The following is a 13,816-nucleotide window of genomic DNA, read 5'->3' as shown; positions in this document are numbered from 1 at the left end:
CAATGCAGTGATTTTAAAACTGGTGTTATGTGCTCCCGCCCTCTGGTCCTTGTCAGCACTCATGCAGCTGAATTCTGTAGTAGTTGAAAATTTGAGGTACTCTTTTTGGGAAGACCAGAGAGCAGGGCATTGCAATAATCTAAGCAACAAGAGATAGAGGCATGCATCAGCACCTCCGTGCTGGCCTGAGAGAGAAACGGGCGGACTCTGGCTATTATTCTTAAGATGGTAAAAACCTATCTTTGTTATATTTTTGATGTGTGGAATAAAAGTAAGCTCAGAGTCAAAAAATCACCGCCAGATTTTTTACAGAATGTGTTGGTTTAAGATCTTGTAGTTTTGGTAGAAGTTTCTCTTACTTACCTTCAGGACCAATGACTAAGACCTCTGTTTTGTCCTGATTGAGCTGAAGGAAATTTTCTGCCATCCATGACTAAATGTCTAAAATGCAGTTAAAAAGGGCATCAATTGGCCATGTGTCATCAGGAGACACAGCAATGTACAGTTGCGTATCATCAGCATAACTATGGAAGCTGATGCCGTGCTTCCTGATGACGTCCCCGAGGGGTAGCATGTAAAGATTAAAAAGAGTTGGACCTAAAATTGACCCCTGGGGAACCCCACACTTGATCTCATGGGTTCCTGAGGAACATGCATCCCAACTTACAAAGAAGTGTCGGTCAGTGAGGTATGAGACGAACCAGTTAAAAGCAGTACCTGAGAGGCCGACCAGGTGCCTCAGCCTGTTTAATAAAATGTGATGGTCTACTGTATCGAAGGCGGTGGTTAGATCCAGTAGTACCAAGACTGTGAGCTTGTGTTTATCTAAGTTGCATCTGATATCATTTACAATCTTTAATAGGGCTGTCTCGGTACTGTGGTTCATCCTGAAACCAGACTGATACCTTTCTAAAATGTTCTTTTTGTTTAAAAAACAGTTTTTTCTATAATTTTACTTAAAAAAGGTAAGTTGGATACAGGTCGGTAATTATTAAGAATATTGGGGTCTAAATTGCTCTTCTTCAGAAGGGGCTTCACCACCGCTGTTTTAAAGGAGGCGTGGAAGACACCCCTCTGAAGAGAGCAATTCACCATGTATAACAGCTGTTACTCAAAGAATCCATAGAGCGTTTTTTTTTTTAAATGTGGGGGAATTGGATCTAAAAGGCAGGTTGTAGTGTTTACCTGGGAGAAAACTCAACCTTGCAACCTTGTGTCCTTGCATCAACCAGGGCAAAACTCTCCAGTGTTTCCTCAGGTAAAACCTGTGATCCAGACGTATTGGTAGTTAAAACCTTTTTAGATAAAAGACTGGATCTGATGTTATCAACTTTGCACCTGAAGTGGTCTGCAAAATCTTCACACAGGGTTTTTGTTATTGTCTTATGAGATATGTTAAAATTACTGTTTACTAAAAGATCAATTGTGGAGAAGAGAAATTTGGGATTATTTTGGGTCAGAAACTATATTTTTGAAGTGAGAAATTCTTGCCTGTTTAATGGTGTTGTTGTAAGTTTTGAGGTGATGACGTAAAATTTCATAGTGGACTGTTAGTTTTGATTTTCTCCATTTCCTCTCAGCACTCCTGCAGTTTCTTTTCAGTTGCTTAATTTCCTAATTTCTCCACGGAGGTGTAGGTTTTTTCTTAATTGTTTTTGTTAAAAGAGGAGCCACTGAGTCCAGCGTTGACTTCAGATTACTGTTAAAATTGTCAACGATAAAATCACAGGGTGCTGGTAAAATCTCTAAAATTTGCAGCCACTTCAGGAGTTAGGTAGGGTTTCCTCACTGTTCTCACTAGTGCCTCCCGCTGATTAAAACTGGTAATGTTAAAAAACACACAGTCGTGGTGGGACACAGCCAGATCCACAACAGAGGACACACCCACGGACAGGCCATAAGTTATGACCAACAGCAGGGTGTGCCCCCTGCTGTGGGTCGGCTGCGTAACGTGCTGTTTAAAATCCAGACAGTTTAAGAGGTTTAAAAATTGTCTGGATACTGGGTCCGAGTTGTTGTCAGTGTGTAGATTAAAATCACCATCTATTAAAATCTTGTTGTATGTGGTGTGAATGATTGATAAGAACTCAGAAAATTGGCTGATAAAAGAGGATGAATATTGGGGTGGTCTGTAGACCGTTATGCAAAGAATAGGAGGGCTGCTAAGAACGAAGGCATGGTGCTCAAATGATGTAAAACTGTTAAAAGGAACTGCATTTGCAGACATTGTAGTTCTTGTGATAGATTCAGTTCCGCCTCCTTTTTTGCCCCCCCCAGTAGAGAATAAAAAGTTAAAATTTGGTGGGGAAGCCTCAGTAAGAACAACAGGTGCATCGGTGCCAAGCCATGTCTCTGTAAGGAGAATACCATCTAGGTTTTTGTCTAAAATTAAATCATTTATGATAAAAGATTTGTTTAAAAGAGAGCGCACATTCAGCACAGCTAATTTGATATCTGTGCTGAAAGTGCGCTCATCATGGTGTTTTAAAGGAATGTTAAAAACAGTGCTGGGTCTAAAAACATTCCTGGGTTTTACATGTCTGTGTGAAGTGATGGTTGTAATGGTGTGAATGTCCTGAGGTTTTGGTGGAAAAGAGGGGGTTACTGATGGAAAGGTGTGCATGGTGTGGGTGAAACATGTACTGGGCGAGGGTGAGTGTGGGGCAGAGGGCTTGTGTGCATACCAGTTATTCATGAGGTGGCGGAAGTGCATATACTATCATATGTTGTTTTATTATTAGTCAGATTTCTGTTAGTTAGTCATTATTGTGCACCTCTCTCTCTCTCTTTCTCTCTCTCTCTTTCTTAACGCTTCTGGTCAAAGCAGATGGCCGGCCACGCCGAGCCTGGTTCTGCTTGAGGTATCTGCCTGTCAAAAAGAAATATTTCCTCCCCGTCATGAGCAAGTGCTTGATCATGGAGGAACTGTCAGGTCTCTGCACATTAAAGAGTATGGTCTAGACCTGCTCTATATGGAAAGTCATGAGCAGGAGTCAAGATTACTTTCATTGTGATTTGGCAATTTATAGATAAAACTGATTTATAGATAAAATTGAGATTGAAATTGAAAACCATCATTTTTAGTTGAATGCTTTTCCAGGGCCTGTAAAGAAAATCTCATGCACTAATAGTAACTTGATTGTTTATTAATACCGTGCATCAATAATTCAAGATATACAATGCAATAATCAGTCTGTGGATTTATCTAATCTTAACAAGCTCCTACAAGCTGTTACATAATTAGTCATTCCCTTATATGTGAAAGCAGATATAGCCAATTTAAACAGTGCTGTCACAACTATTCTGTTAACTTCAAGATAGTCTGTCTACTACTCTTTTCTTTATTTTATTAGGAAAATGGCAGTGCTCCGCTTGCCAAATCAAAATGTGTCATGCGTCAATTGATATCTTATATAAACAATGACAACCCAATGTCAGGATTTAAAACTTTTTATGCAAGACCACACAGTCTCTCACTGAACTCCCACAGCTTCTTTGCTGCAGCGTCATCTTTGGCTTTAGCAGAAAGTTCTTTCACAGTGCAGTTGGAGAAGTAACGCCCGCTGAGAGGTTCGAGTCCCTCCTGGAGAGCACAATGCAGAGTGCACTGGGCTCCCTGGACAGCATTTTTGAAGAAAAAAGCAGTCAGGGGCTTCAGTAACATTTGCATTGTGGGAGTGTTCCTTGTCAGCTCAGTTTTGATACATCCTGCACAAACAGAAGAGTGATTTTTAGCTGCAATTGTAAAAATAACCTGTTATTATACTGTTATTTTACAGACAGACAGACAGACAGACAGACAGACAGACAGACAGACACACACACACACACACACACACACACACACACACACACACACACACACACACACACACACACACACTCCTATCTGTGGATTGACTGTGTTAGTAGCTTCCCTCTATTGATGTTAGAACCTTGAGCTACCAGGTGCCTCTTGGTCATTGTGGATGGTGGTCTTCTGCTCATCCATAGTTCCCATGTTGTGTGTAACCTCTCTCCTTGGTGTTGCTGTTATAGTAGCATTTCATCAATTCAATACTCTCAGTCCTTCAGAGCCATCATTTTAAAGCGACATCAATTAAATATGATGTGTGGCACAGCTGCATCATCTGTTCATTGTTTTGTTGTAGCCTACCACTGAATTTTTTTGATCTGTCAGACCAGCATTGTGTTCATGACAACTTATATATTTACCTGTATTTATTCAATTCACAATATAGCATAATGTGAAAATGCAGCTGTTTGCACTAAAACAAACATCATGTCATGATTATAGCAGTTGAACTGGGTCTAGCCTACATTTAATGACAAATGAATATATTAAGTTGAAATGTCATTGAGGAATCTAGTTAAAACAACTCCTCACAAAGCACTACACAAACAGTGAAGGGCATAAAGTTTGATGGCACATCGGACCATCTTATGTAACTAATACAATTTATGAACACTTATATTGTGGAATCCTATTCCCACCATGGTTTGTATATTCCAGCTGTGTCTTGCCATCATGGGTGCTGAAAAGACTTCTACACAGGATACACCTGTGCGTCCTCACTCATAGTTCCTCTTTCTTTGGTCCTCTCTCATTGAGATGCATTTTGGAAATTGAGACATCCTCCAACATGGCATGTTAAGCTCAATTTTCAGGTCACAGGAAGGAGGACCAAGGAGAGAGGACACAAGGAGGCACAAGACATAGAAATGAGAAAAGCCACAGTTCTTTTCCACTCACTCCTTGCCAGATTGACCCGTGTTGCTCTGTTATTGTTTCATGCCATTGCTTTTGACCAGTCATCTGTACCTGACTGCCTGATTATTTGGACTTTTGATTTCTTGCCTGCTCCTGATTGAATTTATAGATTTATTGCCTGCTTTGCACTGCCTCTCTGATTTTGCTCATTGCCCTTGTCATGGTCCTGTAAAAAACAACAACAACAACAACAACAACAACAACACTGAACTGCATGAGCTCTTCCTCTGTCATCTGCTTTTGGGTCCTACCCATTGCTCTGCTCACTCCAGCCTTGACATCCAAGAGTCTTTGGTCATGCTAGAGGCCTAACATCAAGGGATCATCAAAGTCATTGGAATGCATTGTCTGGGCACCATGAATGTCTGGTCCAGATTCCATGCCAATCTTTTCAATATTTATCAAGATATTTCAGTCTAGACCAAAGCGGTTGACTGACCCACCTACACTGCTGCCCCAAGATCCTTGCAAATTGTCCTCAGTTTACATTGAACTGTATTAAACTCCCCATTTTATGGAAACAGTGTTCAATAATTCCTTGTTTTAAGACTTTATCATCCATATGCACGAGTTGACATGCTCTGACCACTGACCTGGATGGAGGGTGTAGCAGGTGACCTTAGTTCCCTGCAGTCTTTTGGCCAGCTCATGGGTGAAGAGGACATTGCACAGCTTGCTATCTGAGTAGGTCTGGAGAACCTCCATGTACGTGGTCCCCACTCCTAAAGCCTTTTGTGTGTTAAGGCAATCAAAATCAATTTTTCCAAAGTGATGTGCCAAAGACGATACATTGACCACCCTGCTCGGTTCACACTCCTTCAGCCGGTCCAGCAACAGGTTGGTTAACAGGAAGTGACCAATGTGGTTGACACCAAACATCATTCCCAGCCCGTCCTCTGTGCGACCCTGCAGGAAAAGACCTGTGATAAAAACATGGACAAACCTTAATCCTGTTTCCAGACATGGTGATATCAAAACAAGCAAGGCTTGAAACCATCTTACATCTTTGGGAGAGCATAATGATTCCTTGACACAGACAAGCATACCATAGTTCAACCTCATTACAATACAACCAAGAGTATAACTGAACAAATACTGAAACAAGCAAATTAAGTAACATAATTAAGGACTTTTTACTATTAACGCTATTATGGCTGATCAAATTAGCAGCTGGATTTACAGTGAAAGAGCTGAACGGTGCAACCAAAAGTGCTTATTCAGCAACAAAAAGGACACTTTAATACACAAATAATACAAAAAGAAAGATAAAACTCAGAGGCACAAACATGTCTCAGGGATTCTGATCCATATTTGATCTATGGCATTCTACTGGTACCACTCATCGACTTTGTGCCTCTGTTTGTACACCCTCTGGGGTTTCAGAGAACAAGTTGTGATGGATGGTGCGTTGAGCAAAAGTGCCTCTGTACACACTTGTACACCACTTGTGAAGGCCCATGCCACAATATCTCAAGCATAAGCAAAGCTCAAAAGCATCTTGAGACATAATTAAGGACTGTCTGTGCTTTGCTGTAAAAAACCTCAACCACTGTCATTTTGAGAGAGCAACGGCCAATGGGGAAACTCCAACACTCAACCGAGCGTTTGTGTAACTTCATGACTCAGTGAATCAATGTTGCTTCATCAGTCAAGGTCAGATCTTCGTATGTGTGGGGTTGGCCCAGTTTTGTTGTGGTCCAGCCAAAAATTAAGATCTTCATCAAAATACCAGCTAATATTTGTAAGCTCAGTTGAGGGATCATTTCAGTTTAAGTTGGGTCTTTTTTCTGAAGCGCTGGCTTCATTTCAAACAATTGCACACATTAAAGCAATTCTTAACTCTTTGAACATGGTACATTGCTGTACAATAAGTTGACAATACATGTCCATCCATCCATCCATTTTCTATGCCGGAGCCTATCACGGCTGTCAACGGGCAGGAGGCGGGGTACCCTGGACCAGTCGCCAGTCGCTCGCAGGGCACATGCTCACAACCATTCACACTCACACTAGGGGCAATTTTAGTCACCAATCAACCTAATGAGCATGTTTTTGGTCTGTGGGAGGGAGCCGGAGTGCCCGGGGAGAACCCACGAATGCACGGGAAGAACATGCAAACAGGCCCGACCCGAGAATCGCACTGGCGACTTTCTTGGTGTGAGGCACGCGCACTACCTGCTGCCCCACCGTGCAGCCCGATGACAATACATATCATTAGTTAGTTTTCTCATGAGAATATTAGCAACAGTACTTTGTTATGACAGTAGGATTTTTATGGCATTGCTATTGTTTTTACAATCTGTACAAATGTACGTATACATAGTTGTTTTTCTTTTACTTTTGACCTCTTTATGCTACTGTGCTTGCTTTTTGGAATACTTGCTGGCTGTAATAACCGCATTTCCCCGGTGTCAGATCAATAAAGTTTTATCTTATCAAAGTTTGATAAAGTGGACTTTACTTCCTGTGTTTTCCCACCCTTGCGATTGTTTGATTGTGTTCATCTGTGTCTGATTAGTTCTCCTCTCGTCTATTTAAGTCAGTGTGTTTCCCTTTGTCTTTGTGGCATCTTTCCTTATGTTTGGCTTTCCTTGTTCTGAGATTCTGGTTCCCTGTGATATTTTTATGAGTATTTCTAGTCTTGTCACTGGTTTCCCTGTGTATTTGTGAAGTTCCCCTGGAATTGCTTTTGTGTTTGGATTTTTGTACTTAGTTGGATTTAGTTTACCTTATTTTATTAAATAAATCATTTGGACTGTTTCCGCTCAGCCTTTTTGTAAAGTCTGCATCATTGGGTTCATTGTGCTCGGCCACAAAATCGTTACAAACAATTGAATAGTTCTGAAAATGCACAAGACTTTTTTTTGTTTGTTTTTTTTGTTTACAATTTCTAGATGTCAAGCACAAACCCCAGAGGGCATTGTGGTGATAAACAGGTTAAAGTAATGTGCAGTTTGGCTAATGGTGGGGAAAATTTACTGGCAGAGCATGGTATTATTCCTTGGATCAATGTACTTATTTTAATCAATTCATTATTGGATTTCAAATGAATTTTAAAACAATTCTGCAAACTATAGGGCAACTTTTTACTCTTGATTGCGACAATGTGATAGAATTTCAATTCAAATCTGACATAATTTGATCAGCTGCAGATCTGCACTCCGACACACTTCTCTGCACTTCCATTAGTTACCCACCCAAAACCTCACAGACACTGTGTCTGCCCTCTGACCACCTAAACTAATTCGATCAAAAGTAAACAAGAGTTATACATAAAAATTAAAACACTGCAATAGTACAGCAAGACAGGAGAATTAAATGTGGACTCCTTAACATCAGATCTGTGTCTTCTAAAGCTGTTTTAGTAAATAAGTTAAGATCAGATCATTATATTGATTTATTGTGTCTGACTGAAACTTGGCTGTGTCATGAAGAGTATGTTAGCCTAAACGTAGCTAATCCCCTAAGCCATATTAATACTCACATTCCTTGAGGCAGTGACTGAGGAGGTGAAGTTGCAGCCATTTTTTGCAGCCTAAACTTAATTATAACTAATTTGAAAGCCTTGTTCTTAGTCTTTCACATCAAACTTGGAAAACAGTGCATCCACTTTTATTTGTTACAGTGTACCACTCTCCTGGTTCTTATTCAAAATTTATGAGTTCTCTGAGCTTTGATCAGGTTTAGTCCTTAAAACAGATAAAGTAGGTCATATTAATGCTCATGTTGATAATGACAGCCTTAGTACTGTGTTTATCTCATTATTGGACTCAGCTGACTTCTGTCAGGATGTCCATGAGCCTATTCACTGTTATGGTTAAAACACTCTCATCCTTGTTCTGACATATAGCCATTTGAAACTGAACATTTAGCAGTCTCTTCACAGAATCCTCTTTTATCGGACCATCATTTAATAACTTTTGTATTCCTATTACCAGACTACCTGCCCTTTGGCAAAAATGTCTACACCAGATTCCTATCTGGTAGTGATGTAGCTAAATTTAATGAAATGATCCCATCAGCATTCAATTCAATGCCATGTCTCAGTACAACATATCCAGTTTTAACCAACTACAGACCTACATCTATCCTCCCCTGTCTCAAATAAAGCGTGTGATAAAACACAATAGTTTATTTGAGGATTCTAGTCGGGATTTAGAGTGCATCATAGCACAGAGACAGCACTGGTTACAAATGACCTTCTAATCGCATCAGACAAATGACTTGTCTCTGTAATAGTCTTATTAGATCTTAGTGCTCCATGGTGTAATGTGCTGCTTGGACACAAACCGGGGATATTAGTCTCCGGTTTGTGTCCAAGCAGCAAGCTTGCCGAAACTCTAGCATGCCCACTGTGTCCAGCGAGAGGTTCCTTGGAGCACATTCTGTGTATCCTAGTATTAGTAACCTATTAACAAGGGCTGTCAGTTTTAATCAAATGAATTTCATAATACTGCATTTATTTATATAATTATTTTGAAAAAAGTTTTTGTCTAATCAGGTGTTTTCCCTCTGGCAGCACCAATGACGCTGCTAACATGTCACCAATCCCTGTTCGTTTGGGCACATTTGGTCCAATTTTTGCAAGAAATTAAAGTATGCATTCATGTACAATGCTTAACTCTTAAATGTGCGTACATACTGAACAAAAATATAAACACAACACTTTTGCAACACTAGAAAATGTTTTAGATCTTTGAGTTCAGCTCATGAAAAATGGGAGCAAAAACAAAAGTGTTGCGTTTATAATTTTATTCAGTGTATACATAAATGCAATATCATTGAAAGGAAATGGGAATGGATGGAAGGAAGGTCTGCCTTTGACTTTGCCTGATCTTCTCTTCTCTGGTAAAAAACTCTGCTCTCAGTATGGGCTTTCTGGTCCTGTGCAGATATACAACATCAAGCTTCAATGAACAGTCTAACCTGCATTGTTGATGAGGATGTCCAGTCTGGGTTCAGATTTCAAGAAGGTTTCAGCAAAGCTGCGAACAGACTTGAGACTCCCCAGATCCAACTGCATGAACACCACCTGATTACTGCCACTCTCCTGTGGGATGAATGAGTAGTTAAATATTAAATGAAGAAGCACTGTGGACTTTTTTTTTATGAATGTCTGTGTGCCAAAATGAATGTCAAAGAAATTTCCAAAAATGCAACAGTGCAAAAAATTTTTGCAACAGTGTGGTTTATTAGTGTGGACCCACACACAGTGACACAGATATCAGATATCAGCTACCATCTACCGCTATATTATTGAATTGAAATTGACATGGGTCCATTTGTGAATATGCCAAGTATAAACTTTATACTAGAGATCGACCGATATGGATTTTTCAGGGCCGATACCGATTATTAATAATCAAGGGAAACCAATAACCGATATTTAGAACCGATATTCGTTAGCAGTAAAAATGAAAATTTTGGTGTCAAAATTTAGATTAACACACCTGGGACTAGAATGAATACAGTATACTGTTTGTTTGTTTTGTGTACACTGAAAAAAAAAGATCTTTACATTTTGTAAAATAACACAAACACAAAATCCTAATTGAAATACCTTTAAGTTTAATTATTTTAAAACAAAAAGTGATGATTAATGATTCCTTTCCCTTTCCCTTAATAATGAAGAGCAAACCAATGAAGAGGGTGGCAGGAACCTTGGCTCACTACATTTGATAGCTTTAGTAGTTACTTTTCAGATTAAATTTTTACATAAAACAGCATAATGAGTAAATAAAGATTCAACCTTTCGGGGTTCCCAGAGTTTTTCACCTATAGTTCCTTATTTATTTATTTATTTATTTATTTATATTTAGAGTAATAAAGGCATATTCTGAATCTCAGAACAGTAGGCTAGATGTAAACTCTTGTGTTTATACTGTATGTTGTATTACATAAAGAATGAGGCACTTCGCAATTGTAAATGCAAACAATAAAGGCTTCATTACACACGTGAGTTGTAGACGATGGTAAATTTATTGACTGAAAATAAAACACACTGAGAATAATCTCCTTGACGTGTGCTCTCTGCCTGACTCATATCCCTGGACTTTACGAGTGACAGGCAAAAAGTTCAATTCAATTTTCAATTCAATTTTATTTGTATAGCGCCAAATCACAACAGAAGTTGTCTCAGGACACTTTCCATATAGAGCTGGTACAGACCAAGCTCTTTTATCTACAGAAAACCAACAACCAAAAAAAGACGATCATTTAACACCAGTTGCTGCATCATAGTGCAGTGAGAGCGCGAGCGCTGAGGGAAAGGCGATTGTAAACAAACAAGGACACGTTAGCGTGCAGTACTGTTAAACTTAGCGCCTATAATCACCTCCGGTGTTGTTTATTGATAAACCAGGAGCCGCCCCACGGGCTGAGACACGTTAGGAGATTTATCATTCCCATTAAGTAATGGTAACCGAAAGGGCCTATATTATTATTGTGCGTCTGGCCACAGCTATAAAGCAATTGCGGCAGTTATAACGTAGCGGTGGGTCATCATGAAATACGCCTTGTTGAAGTTGTGAACAGTTTCATCTCCAGAGCCAAACAGCGGAATTCAGCAGGTTTTCCTCCCTTATACTTGCTACCGGTATGTCGTTATGTCTTTTTTTATTATTGTGAAGTAAGGAGCTTCAGGTCATGTTCACTTGGTTACGTCTTTTTTTTTTTTTTTTTTTTTTGGTGCGTGACACTATTTATCTTGCAAAGTCCTATGCTTGATGTTATCAGACAAGTCGGTGAAATGTCAACTCTGGGCTTGCATGTTATCACTGAAATTAATCATAAGGTTGTGGTGTTTTTAAAACTTCATCATAGAGGGTTTTTATTGCAACTTCGACTGACTACATTAATTAATTCTATCGGTTATCGTTGGAAAAAACGGCCGATGCCGATCATCGAAAAAATGCTGAATATCGGCCGATATTATCGGTTAGGCCGATAATTAGTCGATCCCTACTTTATACAGGCAATAAAATCCTCACAGCATCACTATAAGCAAGTACAAGACTCTACATGACAATAGGGATCCACAGGCTCATCAGTAAGGCATTTAGGACAGAGAACCTTCTCTTGCTTGGGAAATGTGAATAAATCAACAAATCTTTATAGAAGCAACACAACATGATTTCTACTCACTCTCACGACTTCCTTAAGAGCAGCCTCTCCTCTCTGCTTACTACGACAGGCCAGAATCACTCTGGCTCCTCTTTTAGCCACATCTATGGCTGTAGTCTTCCCAATGCCTGTGTTGCTACCTGGGAGTGAAAAGTAAGAAACATGGGTGATGTTTTATTTGCAAGTCCAACATACTGTATGTATTTAATAATAGAAACAGTTACTCAGCTTTTAACCTACACTGGATATGGATCTGCATCAGATAGACATAGTGAAAGTGAACTGTCGGATCAGTCTTATAACCGAGGCGAGGGAAAGTATTAAACCTTTAATCGGTACATATAACATAATGAAATTCTTTTTGTATTTTCAGATTCTTTAAGTATGATGAACCAAAATTACTTTATCATCCTTAATGGAAGACTTGATTTAATACATATTAAAAAAAAAATTAAGTATCATGTCACGTTTTCTAGGCTGTACTTTTGTCATTCGTGGCTTTGCAGAATTCCAAACTTTATGAAAGAAACTCTTCAATATTAGAGCACATTTTTTCAAGAATATAAGAACTGTTTTATTCCCTGACCTGATACTGTACTCCAACCCAAATTACTATTTTTGCACATTATTTTTGTACTTTCAAATCTGATATCTTCTTAAAGCTTTGTTGACATGTAGAAATGCAGCAGTGGTTTAGTCAGAGACTTACTGCATCTGTTGTTGGTTGGTAAGCTAGAACTCAGAATTTGTTGTGATGTAGTGCATGCATCCAGTGAATATGAAATAGTCAGTGGACGTGACTTTCTGCCACCCTGATGTCACACAGCCATCTAAAAAACACTGTTACTTTGGGACTTGATGTAGAATGTTGCACAACAGATATATTTCCATATAGATTCTGAAAACAGAAACTTGACTTACCAGTCACAATCACAGTTTTCCCATGCAGCATTGCTTTGCTTGTGCACTGCTTTCCCCTCACAAAAACATGATGGAAAACGTAAGCAACTCCAAAAACAACACCAACAGCCAGCAGAAGAGTAGTCATTGTTCAAGCCTCAGCTGCTCACAGTGCACAGGCTGCAGTGAGGAAGTCAGGGCAAGTCTGTGCATTTAAACCCACACAGACAAACAAACACCCAGTTCCTGCCTGGGCGTGTCAGTTTGTTCTCTGTTATCAGGTTAAAGCAGACTGGAAGGACTGGAATTCATAAAAGACCGTGTGACTGACTACCCATAGCAAAATCCAGTGAAATCAAAATAACTACTTGCATAAGACTTCCCCTCTCCCTCCCATCCACTATCATCCAATAGGAAAACAGCACCACCTGCAGTTGCAAATGTGCATTTGAAGACCTGCAAATGAAGCTGCTATTTCTGCTGCTTCTTAGCTTTATGGCATATGAATTATGGGACTATGTGGCTGGTGGGGGGATATACATAAATGAATGCAATGTTGTCTGCTGGATGTGTAAATAGCAGTAAAACAATGAATAGTAATAATGATTTACTGCCCCAAAATGGTAAAAAAAAAAAATCAGTGAACGCAGCTTTCATTCTTTACACTCACATTAATTAAATGAGAAATTATGAAAATGTTTTAATTTGGTAGATGTTTGATGTGGGCAATATTTGTTTATTCCCAGAAGACTTCCTTCCTTAAATAATACCCAAATGACTACTACCTTTGGTGGTGCTGATGGACTCTACCTGACACAAATAGAACATTTTGGAAAGACATCTCAGGTTCACTATACCCTCTCACCAAGTCATGCAGTAATTATCTTACAGGAATTGAATTGAATTAGTAATGAAAGCTGCTTTGATGACAGCCACCATCCCAGCCACCAGGTCACAGCCCAGCACCCGGACACAAGGCATTTTCTACCATATATGTATGTATGTATGTCTGTATGTATGTCC

The 13,816-nt window shown here is 39.4% G+C and overlaps 1 protein-coding gene across 1 annotated transcript; it reads right to left on the bottom strand.

Annotated features, from left to right (window-relative positions):
- Positions 1 to 3,127: 3,127 nt before the first annotated feature.
- LOC139336046 (dehydrogenase/reductase SDR family member 13-like) lies at positions 3,128 to 13,144 on the bottom strand. The gene is made up of 5 exons (XM_070969895.1): positions 12,815 to 13,144; positions 11,915 to 12,033; positions 9,698 to 9,821; positions 5,365 to 5,691; positions 3,128 to 3,708 (listed from the first exon to the last, which is right to left on the bottom strand). The coding sequence occupies exons 1-5, from the start codon at positions 12,939 to 12,941 to the stop codon at positions 3,452 to 3,454; spliced, it is 954 nt and encodes a 317-aa protein (XP_070825996.1). The 5' UTR covers positions 12,942 to 13,144; the 3' UTR covers positions 3,128 to 3,451.
- Positions 13,145 to 13,816: the final 672 nt, after the last annotated feature.

The sequence above is a fragment of the Chaetodon trifascialis genome, chromosome 9 (assembly GCF_039877785.1).
Source record: "Chaetodon trifascialis isolate fChaTrf1 chromosome 9, fChaTrf1.hap1, whole genome shotgun sequence".
NCBI lineage: Eukaryota > Metazoa > Chordata > Actinopteri > Chaetodontiformes > Chaetodontidae > Chaetodon > Chaetodon trifascialis.
The sequence above is the reverse complement of the archived record's forward strand: the minus strand, read 5'-3'. Positions and strand labels throughout refer to the sequence as shown.